General features: G+C 38.5%; 1 protein-coding gene across 2 annotated transcripts in view; it reads left to right on the top strand.

The window, feature by feature from the left end:
* SPATA5L1 (spermatogenesis associated 5 like 1) overlaps positions 1–5,181 on the top strand; it is a 259,837-nt gene extending 254,656 nt beyond the window's left edge. For both annotated transcript variants that reach the window (XM_044077627.1, XM_044077626.1), the window contains one exon: positions 4,659–5,181. In XM_044077627.1, coding sequence (XP_043933562.1) covers positions 4,659–4,805 — 147 coding nt within the window. In that variant the 3' untranslated portion in view covers positions 4,806–5,181. The remainder of the gene's footprint in view (positions 1–4,658) is intronic.
* The last annotated feature ends 11,053 nt before the right edge of the window (positions 5,182–16,234 follow it).

The following is a 16,234-nucleotide window of genomic DNA, read 5'->3' as shown; positions in this document are numbered from 1 at the left end:
AAAATCCCACCCCCCTTTTGTCATAACATACTTGTTCTAAAACAGTAAAATAAAATAAATTTTTTTATTTGTCACAAATCATGATATGTTTATGTAATGCTTATATAATGAAATCTTGATGAGTGGATGGGAAATAGAGGGTTCACCCCGGGGATCACTCCAGTGGCTCTAATAGGCGGCACGATGCCAGGGCATTTCTATGGGCTAGGCTTGTAAAGGCTCCAGGGCCATTAGCCTAGTACACACCTATGAACCTATTTAACTTGTCCTTAGTTTTGATGGCATATAGATATTCCTTACAGTAATTAGGATTGTCACTAGAGAGCCATGCAATATGACAGAAGTAAACAGGATATATTACTGTGCAGCTAAATTAATAATTGATAAAGTTCTACCACAAGAAAACAGGGTAGTGAGGTAAAGGAAGTGGAGAAATTGATCTTGGAAATATTGAATAGAGAAAGCTATAAAGCAGTTAAGACAAGAAGTATCACTGTTAGAAGAGTATAGAAGAGGATCAACAAAAATACTTAGCTAGACGTGCTAAAAGCAATGCGCAGTATTAGAACAGATCAAGATCTATCATGCATTATCGCAAATAAACTAAAAATCTCAGCACTGCTGGAAAAACTTGGAGGATACACAAATATAAAGGAGGAGTACAAAATAAGCAATGTATTGATGACCCAAAAAAGTTTTATAGAGAATTAGGAAACAAAGTAAAAGGAATTGAAAGACCACCAAAAAAAGAAGAAATAGATACATTTTGGAGAAGTACTTATGAAGATCCTGTGGAACATAAAGATGCTACATGGGTAGAAGAAGTAAAAGAATAAGAAGTTTAAAGGTAGAGGATATGAAATGGGATGAAGTAACAGCTAGAGAGATTGAAACACAGTTAAGAAAAGCCTCTAATTGGAAACCCCCAGGCACAGGTGCAGTATCTAACTTCTGGTTAAAAGTATTAACATCTTTGCACAAAGATTTAGCCATGAGTAAAAACTATTTATATGCGCACCCTGAACAGACACCAACCTGGCTAACAACCAGAAGAACAATGCTGCTACTTGAGTGAACCTGCAAGCTACCATAAAAATTATAGACAAATAACTTGCCTTCAGACGTAGTATAAACTATACACTGGAAGTGATGCCGACAGAGTTTATAGTCATTTAGAAGAAAACCCAATTAAAGGCAATAGAGCAAAAGAGCAATAAAAGAAAGTCATATGGAACAAAGGATCAATTGTTATGAAATAAAGTCATAGTGGAGAACTGTAAAAGGGGGAAGAATCTAAGTATGGCATGGATTGACTACAAAAAAAAAAAAAAAAAAACATTTGATAGTATCCCACATTCATGGATAAAAGAGTACTTAAAAATGTATAAGATACACCCTAGACCGATTGACTACATTACAGTGACCATGAAACAGTGGCAGACCACTTTGCAGTTAAGCCATGATAAAGGACAAATTATCTTCCCAGGGATAAAAATTCTAAAGGGGGTATTCCAGAGTGACTCTGTCACACCTGCTATTCTGTCTTGCCCTTAACCCATTAAGCTGTCTACTGAACAGCTTAGGCCATGGCTATAATTTGGCTCCTAGAAAACAACAAAGTGTAAAGACTACTCTTTGTCAGTGATTTAAAACTGTATAGGTCATCGATGAGGAACTGAAAGCACAACTGCAAGTTGTCAAAACTTTTTTAGATGATGCAAGAATGTCATCTGGTCTTGATAAATGTGCAAAACCAACCTTTAAATCAAGAAAACTGCAACACCAAGAAAACATCAGTTTGGGACAAGAATGTGATATAAAAGAACTTGAGCAAGGGGGAGTGTATAAATATTTAGGAATTGATGAAGGATCAACAACAAAACATGAACAAATGTGAATAGAACTTAGCAAGGAATACTTTAGAAGACTAAAATGAATCCTGAAAACAGCATTGACATCTAGGAACAAAATTCAAGCTATAAAACAATTTGCTGTTATTCTAAGTTTTGGAGTGATTGGCTGGTCCCAAAACGTGTTGGATAGATTAGACAGGAAAACAAGAAGGATGCTTCATGCTCACCAAATGATTTATAAAAATCATTGCATACCAAGATTATAAATACCCAATTCTGAAGGAGGGATGGGCCTCTTTGAAACTGATTACATGTGTAGATCTGCAATTGTGGGACTGCAGACATATCTGCTGACCTCACAAGACCCAAACTTAGCGAAAGTTTTGAAACATGAGGAGAATAAATCAAAGATGACTTCCCTGCTTAGTCTAGCAGAAGCACATTGGTGTCAAGTAGGAATGGAAATCAAACCAGAAGTAGATAAAAATCAGGCACCAACTGAATATGCCAAAAAACATAAGGAAGAATATAAGGTGAAGGACCAGATAAAAAATCAAAATATGTGGAAAATGCCTAAATATAGTTGCAAGTATAAAAAACTTCTGGAAGAACTTCATGTTGATCAGGATCAAATTCAGGAATGGTTAAAGAGAGGCAAATTCAAACCAAGAGATGAAAGGTTGGCGGCCCAAGATAGTGGGCTACATACTCATTGGTTTACAAAGTCCTTTGAACATGTGGGAGAAACAGACAAATGTAGGTTTTGTAAAACAGAATTGGAAACAGTTGCACACCTTGTTGCTGGTTGTGACATACTGATGGCATAAGGACTATACTAAAAGGCATTATAATGTGGCGAGTCTGTTGCACTGGGGATTGTGCAAACATTATGATATTGAAGTGGCTGAAAAATGCTGGAAACATGAGCCACACAGCATCATAGAAAATGATGAAGTCTACATCACATGGGATCATCCATTACCAAAGTTCAAAGGATAGATGCTAGAAAACTGGATGTAGTTGTCCATGAAAAGAAGACAAAAGTAGCATCAATCATTGAAATCACCACACCCAGTGACTACAGTGGCTTGTGTACAAAGAGACACAAAGTCATAAAATATCAGAATTTGCAGGTAGAAACAAGAGCAATGTGGAAGAAAGATACCCAGACAGTTCCAAAAGTAGTAGGAGCAACTAGTCTTATAAAAAAGAATCTACAATCCTATTTAGATAGAACCAGGAAAAGTCGAAAGACACAACAACAACCAATACATGTAACCCCATACGAACTGCAGGAGGAGTCATTACTGGGCACGATGCTACGAAGAGCACTTCTGGCTGACGTCAAAGATTGACCAATATTAATTTCATGAACTTTAATCATACTTTGACTTAAGAATGTGGTCCATTCCTGTCATGGTATTAGAAACCTAAGTGATTTGGAGCAATTAAAAAATGGAGATCAACTCATATTCTGTCAGGTGGGTTGCAAATTGGCTCACAGAACATGCACAGTCAAAATAGGTGACTTTACCTCCACCAGCAGACCTGTAACCAGTGGTGTTCCACAGGGATCTGTGCTGGGGCCCCTGTTGTTTGGAATCTACTTCTCTGATGTACAGGCTAAAATAAAAGGACTATGGCTGACAAAGTTTGCTGATGATTACAAACTGGGTGCAATCATAGAGTCCCCAAATGATGTCAACGTCATAAAAGAGGGACTTACACAGACAAAAACTCAGTGCAAAAAAACTGCATTATCATCCCTTTCGGCAAGGGCGATTTCCATGTAGATTACCACATTAATAACACCGTAAGTATGCAATCAGTGGTGAGAGATTTGGGCACACAGGTTGACAGCAAACTTTCCTTTGACCACCATTCTTCACAGTGTCAAGAAAGGCTTTCTATATCACCCACCTCATAAGTAAGGGCATTGCATCCAGAACAAAAGGGATTATAAACCCCCGTACTCCTCACTCATCAGGCCAATAGTAGAGTACAATGCTACCTTTGGTATGCACCTTACCAGGCACCTGCAGCAACTGGAAAGACCTCAAAGGTTTCTTACAAAGAAAATTCAGGTTCTTCAGTATATGTCATAAGATGACAGATTGAAATCACTGTCGCTATACTCTGTGTCTTACAGACAAGTCAGAGGTAAACTATGCCTTCCATATAAAGCAATCTCAGATTCTGCTATAATGGAAATGCTGCACATTCGTAAATGAAATGGTGTAAGATGTACTTGCTCTAGGGAACTCAGCCTAGTACGTGACATCAATAGGACTTGCTGAAGAGCGAGACAGGTATGTCTCACAGAGGTTACATCTTCTCTGGAACAAACTTCCAATTCAGGTGAAGCAGTCCCTTGCTGACTCTAAGTGTAATTTGGATGATTGGATGTGAAACCGCAAATTCACCCCAGGATTTTTACCTGTGTCCCTCTTGGACAGGGGTAATAGTTGTTGACTTAGTTCCTGTTAATAACTTGATATTCTTGGGAACAGGGTTTGTACTGGGTTAGACTTGCAGGGGCCTTAGGCCGTTAGCCTAGTAACCTCCTATGATCCTAGGTTATAGATAGCTTATACACATGTAGTACTTGTCTGGGACTCTCAAACTTTCAGTGACTTGCATTTGATCAGAATGCAATCAATGGGATAATCTTTTCTGCTAGTGTCTAAGACACGTATGTTTGTGGACGGCAACAGTGATAGTACAAATTATGATGTCCTTAAACTGTACTTTGTAATTCTGTATTTTATTTTTTTTCACTGACTTAGACTTTTCTGATCATTTTAGGCTGCACTGCTGGCACTTCAAGAAGGTGGTTTGAATGCTACTGCAGTAACTCGGGACCATTTCGTAAAATGTCTTCAAACTTACAGACCTTCTTTAGCAGCTGTAATAGAATCATCAGTGTCTAGAAATAAAGAAATCACTCTGTGAATATACTTCTGGTATACTGAGAAAAACTGTTCAACAGTGATTGTTATTGTCTTGATTTAATTTTATAAAGAAATTTTGTTGAAGTGGCAGTGGTCTTCCTCTCACTTGGCTTTACATTGTATGTTCTGGATTTGGCCAGTACGTCTGGGGAAAAAGTTAAGTATGCATGTCCTTTCTTACTTCTTTAGACCACCTTAGCCGTGAATAACTTTGTTAGTTTTATCTGACATTCACTGTATTATTTGTGAGTCACTTATTTGGCATACATTAAAATAATGTGGTGCAGCTTGGCCTGAATTGCATGGATATTAGAGCACTAATTAATTTGCCTCAGTGGGCTCAACCAGTCATAAAAATGTAAACAATATTTGCCTTATGTTCTTTGAATAGTAGTGCTTATGAAAGTTCCCAGAGTTCTATTTAACAGACTTTCCTTTCCCAACTGTTACACAGGATATGTGTTTGCTAGCAATCCTAGTGCATTAAATGATACTGCTATTGACTCTCCATAACAACTGTGTGCAAATGTGGGTTTAAATGCACAAACACACACATAAACAAATGTGTCATAGCATTGTACATAGCAGTTCAGCATATATAATCCTATGGACTTAAGTTATGCAGTAAGACAAGTAGCTTCACTTATGTAACTATCTCTTCTCTACCAGTCAGTCACCGTCATTCTTCACAGTGCAGTAATGTGTCATATGTTGTTACATTTCTACTTATTTTAAGACTATGTAGGACAATGAAAAATCCTTCATAGTGTGTTGTATTTGTATCAGTTTCATTCAGATTGGATAAGCTTTATGTTTATTGAACCTGTGCACTTTAACAAGTATGTAATGTCAGCTGCTGGTGTTCTGGTATATAACACTCTTTTGATGTACTGGTTAGTTCCATGAATGTTTACTAAGTGATGGTTTTATATTGTGTATTTTTATCAGTGTAGTGCTATGTTATGATAAATTACTTTGTAGATGCACTGTATTATTGTGGTTCTTTATCAGTATACCTCCCAATTAACCTACTTTAAGCTTACATTCATAAGCTTTGTTACTGTCTCTATACTCTTACACTTTCTCCATATTCTCTTGCTCTGACTCACTGTGGTCCTTTCTCCATATCTTTTTGTAATAAGTATTAATTTTATTGCCTCAATATAATATTGCAGTTTATCTCTTTTCTTTCCTTTAAGAGCCTGTGATCACTACATCTGACCCTGATACTGCAGGAGCTCTGCCACAAGGCCCGACTCCCAAATCTTTTACTGAGAATCCATTCAAAAAGAATACGAACGACTCAGGGTAAAAACAAGGTGCATAAAACAGATGCGTAAAATAAAATAAAATGTACCAGGTTAACAAACAAACATACGTTTATTCAAATCAAAAATAGAAAAAAATAATAAAAATGGTTAGCGCGTTCACAACTGTACTAGTTGCTTCAATCAGACACAGTAGTTTAACATAATAAAGCTTATATAGAAGATGCAATAAAGTCAGCTGACAGTCCAATAGATGTTACAATGCTTCTAAATGTGTAACAATAAATGTATGTAAATGTAAATATGCATAAAAACATAAAGAAATATGCATTAATATACTAATAAATAGTTAAAACATTACTATAAATATAAAAGACTTAGTTAAAATACTTAAAAAATATAATGATATAATAATTCTAGTGCTTCAATGGTCTGGCTTTTAAAAAAGGTTTTAAGGAACTATTTCCATTTAAGCCAGGATATTTCTCAGCATTCAACTTAAGAATCCATTTTTGTTCTATGCTTTCTGTAGTATTTTCTAAGTCACCTCCCCGTATATTTGAGAGGACATGCTGAATAACAAAAAACTTAAAAGTATGAGACGAATCAGTTTTTCTAACATGATTTGCCAGTGCACTTAATTATTTATATCTCTAACATGCTCAAGGATCCTGTCTTTCAGGATCCTATTAGTTTTTCCTACATAATACGCAAAACATTTTTGACAGAAACAAAAATACACAACATTAGCAGTCCTACAATCAGCATAGCTATAACTGGCTATAGTAAATTTACGTAAAGGATCAATAAATGTCTTGTTGCTATGAATCTATTTACCTGCAGTACAACGTCTGCATGGAAAAGTACCAATATGTTTAGAAAAATCAAATCTATTAAATTCTGTTCTATAACATAAATGTTGCTTTAAAGACTTGTTATTCCTAAAAGAAAATAAAGGAGATGTTCTTCATTCCACATTGCTGCAGTCCTAACTATTGGGGGTAGTCCGCTGTCCAGTCGGCCCGAATACCAAAGTATATGGCTGACGTCGGTCACGGCGCATTAGACTGACGTCAGTACGTCAGGGTACTAATGCGCATGACCGACGTCATATCCTCAGTCTTTTTTGCCGCATGGTCCGATGCAGAAGCAATTTTGCGAGTGCAGGTTGGCGTTCTGAAAGTTTCTGAAGTCAGAGTTTCAGACCGAATCAAAGTTGGCTAAGTACCCCGTTGGGGAATATTTTGGTTTTTTCTTGCCTCAGTATTTAACCGGATGTCAGAAAAAGTGAATAACTGTATTTCTTGTGGGAAACAGATACCTCATAGGGATTACTATACTTTGTGTATACCTTGTTTAGAGCCTGAGCACGACGTTGTTGGATGCCGCTCTTGTGCTAGATTTAACAAACGCACTATTAAGAGAAGGTTAGACTGTGCCAGGTTAGTGTTTGGGAAGCGTTGTAATTATAAAATGCCGCCGGATGCTCCGGCCGGCTTCGCTAAAACGCAAGGACAAAGCAGCAAAGCCTAGAGTGGAAGAACCGACCGTCCCAGACGTCGGTTCTTTAGAGGGCTCAGTGGAGCCGGAGGTTTTGCCAGGTGTTTCTTTGGAGTCTCAGGGAGAGACTTTACTGTTACAGGATGTATCCTCTCAGGAAGTAGGCCAGGCTGAGGGCGCTTCTCAGGTGGCTGTTCTTCCTTCTCTTCCTAAGGTGGTTAGAGCCTCCCCTTCTGTTTCCAAGGCTTCTTTGAGGGGCAGGCCAAGTTTTGCTTCAGTGGGGGTTTCTCCTAGTGCCTCAGGGTCTTTGCCTAAGAAACATATGCTTAAAATGGCAGAGGATTTGATTACTATGATAAGGGGTTCTATGCCCCCTCCTGATAAGGGGCCTAGGGTGGAACCTGAGTTTGAGAGTTTTGAGCAATGCTCGGAGGCTTCTGAGTCTTCGGCTGAAGACTTGCAGGAGTACCCTCCTTATTCTGATTCTGATGTGGATGATTCTACTCCTTCAGCTTCTCCTCCTGAGGATTTTTCATTTTCAGAGACTCTGCATTCCATGAGGGAGCATTTTAAATGGGAAGGGCAAGATTTCTCTGATTCCAGGAAAAGGCTTAGGGAATTCTTGTTTTTACCCCAGCATAGGCCTTTAGCTATACCTCCTGTTTTGAATGTGGTGGAAGATGTTTTGCAGAGGCTTCCTGAATCCTGATTCTTTGCCTCCTGCCCCAGTTAAACCTGATAGGTATTATAGGGTGCCTGACGCTCATAAGTATCTTTTTAAGAGTCCTAGGGCAGACCGGAAACTGTCTCTCAGGGGCCTAAAGGTGTGAAGGCCTCAGTTGTTAAACATCCTGTCCCTCCTGATAAAGAGGCAAGGGCTTTGGATAGATGGGGAAAGAAAGTGTATACTTCTTCCACTTTAGCCATGAGGGCGTTGAATTGTCAGTTTCACATGTTAAAATATCAGAATTATCTTCTTTCACAGTTGAAATCTAAGGTGGATGCTCTGGCGGAAGGTATTGAGTGTAAAGAGTTGCAGGATTTAGTTCATGTGTCTGAACAAGTGGGTAAACATTCCTTGCAATGTGGTTTTGATGCTGTGCAGGCCTCCTCCAGGGTGGCTGCCACTGGTTCTGTTCTTCGAGGCACGCTTGGTTGAGAGATCAGAACTTAGCTGAGCATGTTAAGACAAGGATTTTGGATGCTCCTTTACAGTCTGATGTGTTGTTTGGTTCGCCTGTGGAAGCAGTTTTAAAGAAAATGGAGGACAAGGCTAAGTCTATGCAAACTGTTAAGGATTTTTGCAGGTGCAGCCTCCAAGTTTAGTAGAAATTGGCCTACTAAGGGGTGGACTTATCCTGCTTATGATTCCCAGTCTAGGGGTAGGTCTAGACGTGGTAGGGGCAGAGCTCAAGGTTCTTTTAGGCCTAGGACAGGGAGTTCACCTGCTCAGACTTCTGGTGAGGGCAGGGGTCAGTCCTTTCGTAAGCAGACCCAATGACCTGCCTTTTCAGCTGCCAGTACCTTCTCGCCTGGCGGCACCTCTAGGAGGAAGACTGTATCTTTTCAAAGAAAATTGGGATTTAATTACCCAAGACAAATGGGTTCTGGATATCATTCACCACGGTTACAGGTTTTATTTCCATACCTTGCCTCCTTTCAAAGGCATGCCAGACATTCCTCCTCTACAAAGAACAGAGGCTCGCAGACAAATTTCTCTGTTACTCCAAATAGGAGCCATTCAGTCAGTTCCTGTGCCAGAAAGGGGCCTAGGATTTTATTCTCGCCTGTTCCTAGTACCAAAGAAGGGGAACACGTGAAGACCAATTTTGGATTTATCTATCCTCAACACTTATCTGGACATTCCAAAGTTCAAAATGTTGACGTTACAACAGCTTTTACCTCTACTGGGCAAAGATCACTGGATGGTAACTTTAGATCTCAAGGAAGCTTACCTTCATGTGCCTATAAGGCTAAGTTGCAGAAAGTATCTGCGTTTTCGAGCTGGAAATTCTCATTATCAGTTCTCTGCATTGCCCTTTGGCTTATCTACTGCCCAGAGTATTCACAAAGGTTCTGGCTCCAGTGATAGCTTACTTCAGGCTAAAAGGAATTCAAATCTATCCTTACTTGGACGACTGCCTGATTCTGGCTCAAGAAAAGGAAGACCTTCTACAGCATTTGGAATATGTCATAGCAGTGCTAAGATGCCTAGGGTATTCTGTGAACGAAATAAAGTCCAGTCTAGTACCCTCTCAAGACATGTGCTTTCTGGGTGTGAGACTGAATACAGCAGCCCAGATGGCCTTTCTAACCCCGGACAAACAAAAGAATCTTTCCAGTTACTTCCATCAATTATCTCTTCAGTCCGGGCTGACTGCAAGGACAGTCCTTCAAGCCTTAGGGTTCATGGCATCTTGTATTCTGGTGCTTCCCAATGCCAAACTGCATATGAGGAAGCTACAATGGTATCTCAAAATCTATGGACACAGCACTGCCAGGATTTGGACACTGTCATTCAAATAATACCTTGCATTCAAAAGGAATTTTTGTGGTGGGCTCAGGAATGTCACCTAAACAAGGGACTCTCTGTGACCCGGCCAGAGGCGAGTCAGATTCTAACGACAGATGCCTCAGACATTGCTTGGGGAGCTCATCTAGATGGAAAGTGGATACAAGACAAGTGGCCTGCCAGACTACAGCATCTACATATCAACATGAAAGAGATGTTAGCAGTCCAGTTTGCATTAATGGCTTTCAAGGAGTTACTTCTTCCAGGGCAGGTGTTGATTCTAACAGACAACACAACTGTCATGTGGTACATCAACAAACAAGGGGAACACATTCTTACCCATTGTGCAGGCAAGCAATGATTTTATGGGTGTCTGCGCTCAGCTTGCAACTAACTCTTCAGGCAAGGTTTCTGCCGCGGGCACAGAACTCCTTAGCAGATGTGTTAAGCAGACAAATCATGGATCCCCACGGGTGTAAACTGGATCTTCATGTATTTCAAAAATTGACAGTGTCATGGGGAACTCCAGACATAGATCTGTTCGCTTCTCCACTAAACCACCAGCTGCCAAAGTTTTGCACGAAGGGATTTCATCACACAGCTTGGAAAGTGGATGCTCTTTCTTTCAGTTGGAAAAATCTTCATGTGTATGCTTCTCCACCTCTGCCTCTTCTCCCAAAGGTGCTTCTAAAGGTCAGACAAGACAAGCCAAGGATGATTTTAATAGCTCCAGATTGGCCTCAGCAGCACTGGTACCCATTACTGAGGAGTCTGGTAAGGAAGCCTCCTTGGCCTTTACCCTTGATTCCACACCTATTGTCTCAGAGGGACGGTCATCTGCTCAATGTCAAGCTTCAAACTCTTCATCTAACAGCCTGGCATATTCTGTTTTGAAAGACAGCAGGTCTCAACTTCCTCAACAGGTTTTAAATGTGATTATGGAAGCCAGAAGACCTAGTACAAGGAAAGTGTATGCAGAAAAATGGAAAAGATTTTTATTTTGGACTGCAGCACAGAATTTGGAGATTTCGGAGCCTAATTTGAGTGTGGCTCTTCAATATCTTACTGAGTTATTGGACAAAGGTTTGTCTTTCTCTTCCATTAAGATTCATGCTGCAGCAATTTCAGCTCACTATGATTGTGACCCACCATTGTTTTCACATCCTTTATTCAAGCAATTTCTTAGGGGCAAAGAATATAAGACCCCCACGTAGAGCTCCTACTCCTGCTTGGGATCTCAATTTTGTGTTGGAGAAACTTACTCTACAACCTTTTGAGCCTGCAGCTACTGCTGACCTGAAATACTTGTCATGGAAGACTGCTTTTTTGTTGGCCATTACTTCTGCAAGAAGGGTTTCTGAGTTACAGGCCCTTATGGCGGTTGAGCCTTTTGATTTTTCATAAGGATAGGGTATCATTACGCACTAATCCTTCCTTTATGCCTAAGGTGGTTTCTAGTGTGGCTTTAAACCAAACTATTCATTTGCCTACTTTCTGTGCAGATCCCCAAAATAAAGGGGAAAAGATTTTGCACACTTTAGATGTACACAGGCAATTGCGTTATTATTTAAGCAGGACTAAGGATTTTAGAAAGTCTCAGCAGTTGTTTGTTTCTTTTGCTTTGAGTTCGCAGGGCAAGCCTGTGTCAAAACAAACTATTTCTAGGTGGATTGGGTTTTGCATTGCATTTTGTTATTCCCATCATGGCAAAGAGATTCCAGCTGGGATTAGGCCTCATTCCACTAGGGCTACTGCCACTTCAACAGCATTTCTAAGGGGTGGCAACTAAGGATATTTTGGAGGCAGCTACTTGGAGTTCAGTGCATACTTTCTCTAAGCATTACCACCTTCCTCTCTACTCTAAGTCTAGGGCTGGTTTTGCCACAGCTATTTTGCAAGGCATGTTATCAGCTCCTGCTTCCTTATGATTTGCCAGCCTCCCTTACCTCTGCTTTGGGATTCTACCCAATAGTTAGGACTGCAGCAATGTGGAATGAAGAACATAGTACAGTTTTGTACCTACCATAAATGTAGATGTTCGAGGATCCACATTGCTGCAGTCCAATTTACCCTCCCTCCTTCCCCTCTGTGTTTAGGGGTGGTTGTGTAGGTGAGATTATTTTCTGGTACCTTGGTATATATTGTATATGTTTTTGGTGCAGGTATGTTTGGTGTGTTTTGGTTTTGGCCTTGTCTTTTTAGGGTCTTCTGACATCTGGGGCAAGAAAAGACTGAGGATATGACGTCGGTCATGCGCATTAGTACCCTGACGTACTGACGTCAGTCTAATGCGCCGTGACCGACGTCAGCCATATACTTTGGTATTCGGGCCAACTGGACAGCGGACTACCCCCAATAGTTAGGACTGCAGCAATGTGGATCCTCGAACATCTACATTTATGGTAGGTACAAAACTGTACTTTTCACTGATTATATTAGTCAACTCTGGTACCTCTTGAAGTAAATGCCAATTTCTCTTTATAATCTTTGTATATTCATTAACTTTGCTAGAGTACTGAAAAACTGCTCGAAAATGATTAGTGTATGAAGTATGAGTATTTCTGTCTTCTCTATCTGTCATAGTTGTAAATAAGGTCTGCATCTGCTATTTCTTAATTTCCATGCTTCAGTGATAGTCTTGTCTATCTCTCCTGTCGCATAGCCCCTATCTAAAAACTCTAACTTCAAATTTGCAAGGGCTGCTTTAGCATCATCATCCTTATTATGTAGGCACAGAACTCTAAATACCTGTCCTTTCAGTGTATTTCTAGGAATATGCCTAGGATGCACACTTGTTTTTTGTAATAATGCATTCTTCCTAGTAGGTTTTTGGTAAATGCTACTAATAATTTCATTACAATCAGATTTTCTGACTTTAACATCAAGAAAGTCAATTTCTAAATCTGAGCTATTAAAAGTAAATCTTAAAAACTCAGTAGTGCTATGTAAATAATCTTTGAAGTTCGAGTTCATTGTCGTTTCCGTTCCATAACATAAAAACATCATCAACAAAATGGACATACCACAACACTTGTGCAAAAAAAGGGGTTACTATCAGTAAATATAGAAAGTTGTTCCCAGCACACCAATCCCAAGTTGGCGTAGCTATTTGCACATGCAGTGCCCATATCTACACCAACCTTTTGCAAATAAAATTCATTCTCAAATACACATACATTGTTTTCTAAAATAATCTCCAAAAGACTACATATTAATTGAATTTTCGTATTGTCACAACATCTATTCACTGTTAAAAGTTCTCTAACTTTGTCTATTCCCCATAAATTAGGTATACAAGTAAACAACGATTCTATGTCCATAGTAACAAAAATGAAGTTATCTCCCTGTCCCACAGTCATTATTCTATTATGTAGACATTCTAAAAACATCTTAGTATCTCAAAGAATAGAGTAGCATTCATCTATAAAAAAAAACGTAACGTTCCTTCTACAAAAATGGACAATGGCTCAGTGCACCAGCCAGTTCCGGATACGGTAGGTCTCATGGGTGGAATAATAGCATTTTTATGCATTTTCGGTAGACCATGTATTTTTGGTATAACAGGGTTCTCAGTAATAAAATATTTAAATAGTGATTCATCAATCAAATTAGTAATTAAAAGATAAAAATTTTAAAAAGACACCCTATCTATAATCCCATTGATCGTCGTTCTGTTAATACATTGATATAATTGTGTATTCAATAACAAATTTCTCATTTGAGAAATGTAAAGGTCTCTGTCCAGTAATACAATGCCCCCACCCTTGTCAGCTTGTTTAACTTCTACAGAACACATATTCTTTAGTTGCTGCAAAGCTCTATATTCATCATTAGACAAATTGCAAAACCTGTTTTTAGTTGTCTGCATGTCCAGTTCACTAAAGCCAGTCTCACAAACATCTATGAAAGTTTCTGTCCATGGTGGGAACACAGGAACAAAAGTACTAGGTCTTTTATAAATGGTAGCAATGTCACTAGTTTGAAACAGAAACATAGTTTTTAAAGTAAGGCTTCTGCCCAACAGTCTTAAATCTTTCAGCATTTCTGCTGAATCTGCTTTCTTAGCAGGAATAAATGTTAATCCCTTATTTAAAAGGGCAATTTGTTCTTTACTTAAAACAATGGAGGAAATATCTGTTACCAAACCTGTATTCATGTTCTTCTCCGTTTCATTAACTGCATGTTCTCTTCCTGGTGTTGATTCCTTACCTGTTTCCTTGACTGTGACATACTCATCGACCATATTTTGTAAGGTGGGGGATTTTTCAAAGAAAAATTCCCTTTCATATTCTTGTCCAAAAAAAATTATTTACTTCCTCTCGTTGATGTAAAACAGCATTCTGTGGACTGCTAACATTTCCAGAACACGTGGAAGCACTTGTAGTTTGTATATTGTTACTGACAATAGCTGCAGCTTGATTTTCACTTAAACAGTGCAACTGTGAAGCTGCTCTGTTGTTTGCAGAGCTATGCTGTTCACAGTCAGATAAAGTAATAACACTGCTGTTCGCTGATGTTTTAATACACTCTGCAACAAATTCATTTGATATTGTTCTGCTTACTGACATAGAAAGACTGCCAGCAGGCTGATTATGTTGAGTGCTTGCTGCATTTGATTCAGTAGCAGTTTCAGGTAGCATAAATTTTCTTCCTTGAGGAGCGGAAGTAGCAACAGACTGATTACTCTGTAAATTAGCATTTTCTTGTGGCGACGCCCTCCTGTGTTCTCTGGGCCAAGAGAAAACCTGATTTTTCATAAAATCAAGTTTATCTCGATTCAGTTTATTCAATTTAACTGTTTGAAGTCTTTTCTCATATGAAACAATATTTTCTTGAAGTTGTTCCATTCTGTTAAACACAACATCGTTCATGTGGCTTTCAGAAATCTTTCTTTCTAGTAAAATAATCTGGCTCTTCAGCTCTTTTTCAATGGGAAAGAAAAAAATCTAGCAATAGCTCCATGTATCTAGAACTAAACTGTAAGTTTAATTCTTGCCACCTGGGTAGCAACTCAGGATATGTGTCCCCATATGTAGGCATATTTAAAATCCTGAGACGACGTGGAATAATTTTACCGTCCAAAGATGCTTGAAGATGTAAGCTGTGCCATTGAAGTCTTTTGTATTTATATAGCAGATTTTCCAACTCCCTGTAGTTCTTGTAAAATTCAGGCATTTGTTGGTTATTAAAATTCTCTTGATTAGCAGCACTGTTTAAGTCTGCATTCAATAAAGGATTGACAGATACATCCAAAAGTTGTAAAAAAACGAACATGTGGCAGAATGTCTGCATCCTCAGGAGTAGATATATCCATTATTCGTTGTGTGCCCCTTATGCCGAACAAATGAATCCAGACAAAAAGAATACGAACGACTCAGTGTAAAAACAAGGTGCAAAAAACAGATGCGTAAAATGAAATAAAATGCACCAAGTTAATGCACAAACGTACGTTTATTCAAACCAAAATAGAAAAAATAAAAATGGTTAGCACATTCACAACTGCACTAGTTGCTTCATCAGACACAGTAGTTTAACATAATAAAGCTTATATAGAAGATGCAATAAAGTCAGCTGACAGTCCAATAGTCACATGTTCCAATGCTTGCAAATGTGTAACAGTAAATATATGTAAATGTAAATATGCATAAAAACATAAAGAAATATGCATTAAAATACTAATAAATAGTTAAAACATTACTATAAATATAAAAGACTTGGTTAAAATACTTAAAAAATATAATAAAAAAATAATTTTAGTGCTTCAATGGTCTGGCTTTTAAAAAAGGTTTTAAGGAACTATTTCCATTTAAGTCAGGATATTTCTCAGCATTCAACTTAAGAATCCATTTTTGTTCTATGCTTTCTGTAGTATTTTCTAAGTCACCTCCCCGTATATTTGAGAGGACATGTTGAATAACAAAAAACTTAAAAGTATAAGACAAATCAGTTTTTCTAACATGATTTGCCAGTGCACTTGTTTCTTTACAGTTATTCATATCTCTAACATGCTCAAGGATCCTGTCTTTCAGGATCCTATTAGTTTTTCCTACATAATATGCAAAACAGTTTTGACAGAAACAAAAATACACAACATTAGCAGTGCTACAATCAACATAGCTATAACTGGTTATAGTAAATTTACGTAGAGGA

This window comes from Protopterus annectens, chromosome 7.part0, assembly GCF_019279795.1.
Source record: "Protopterus annectens isolate FY-2018-M chromosome 7.part0, PAN1.0, whole genome shotgun sequence".
NCBI lineage: Eukaryota > Metazoa > Chordata > Ceratodontiformes > Protopteridae > Protopterus > Protopterus annectens.
Note: the sequence above shows the minus strand (reverse complement) of the source record. Positions and strands in the feature narration are given on the sequence as shown.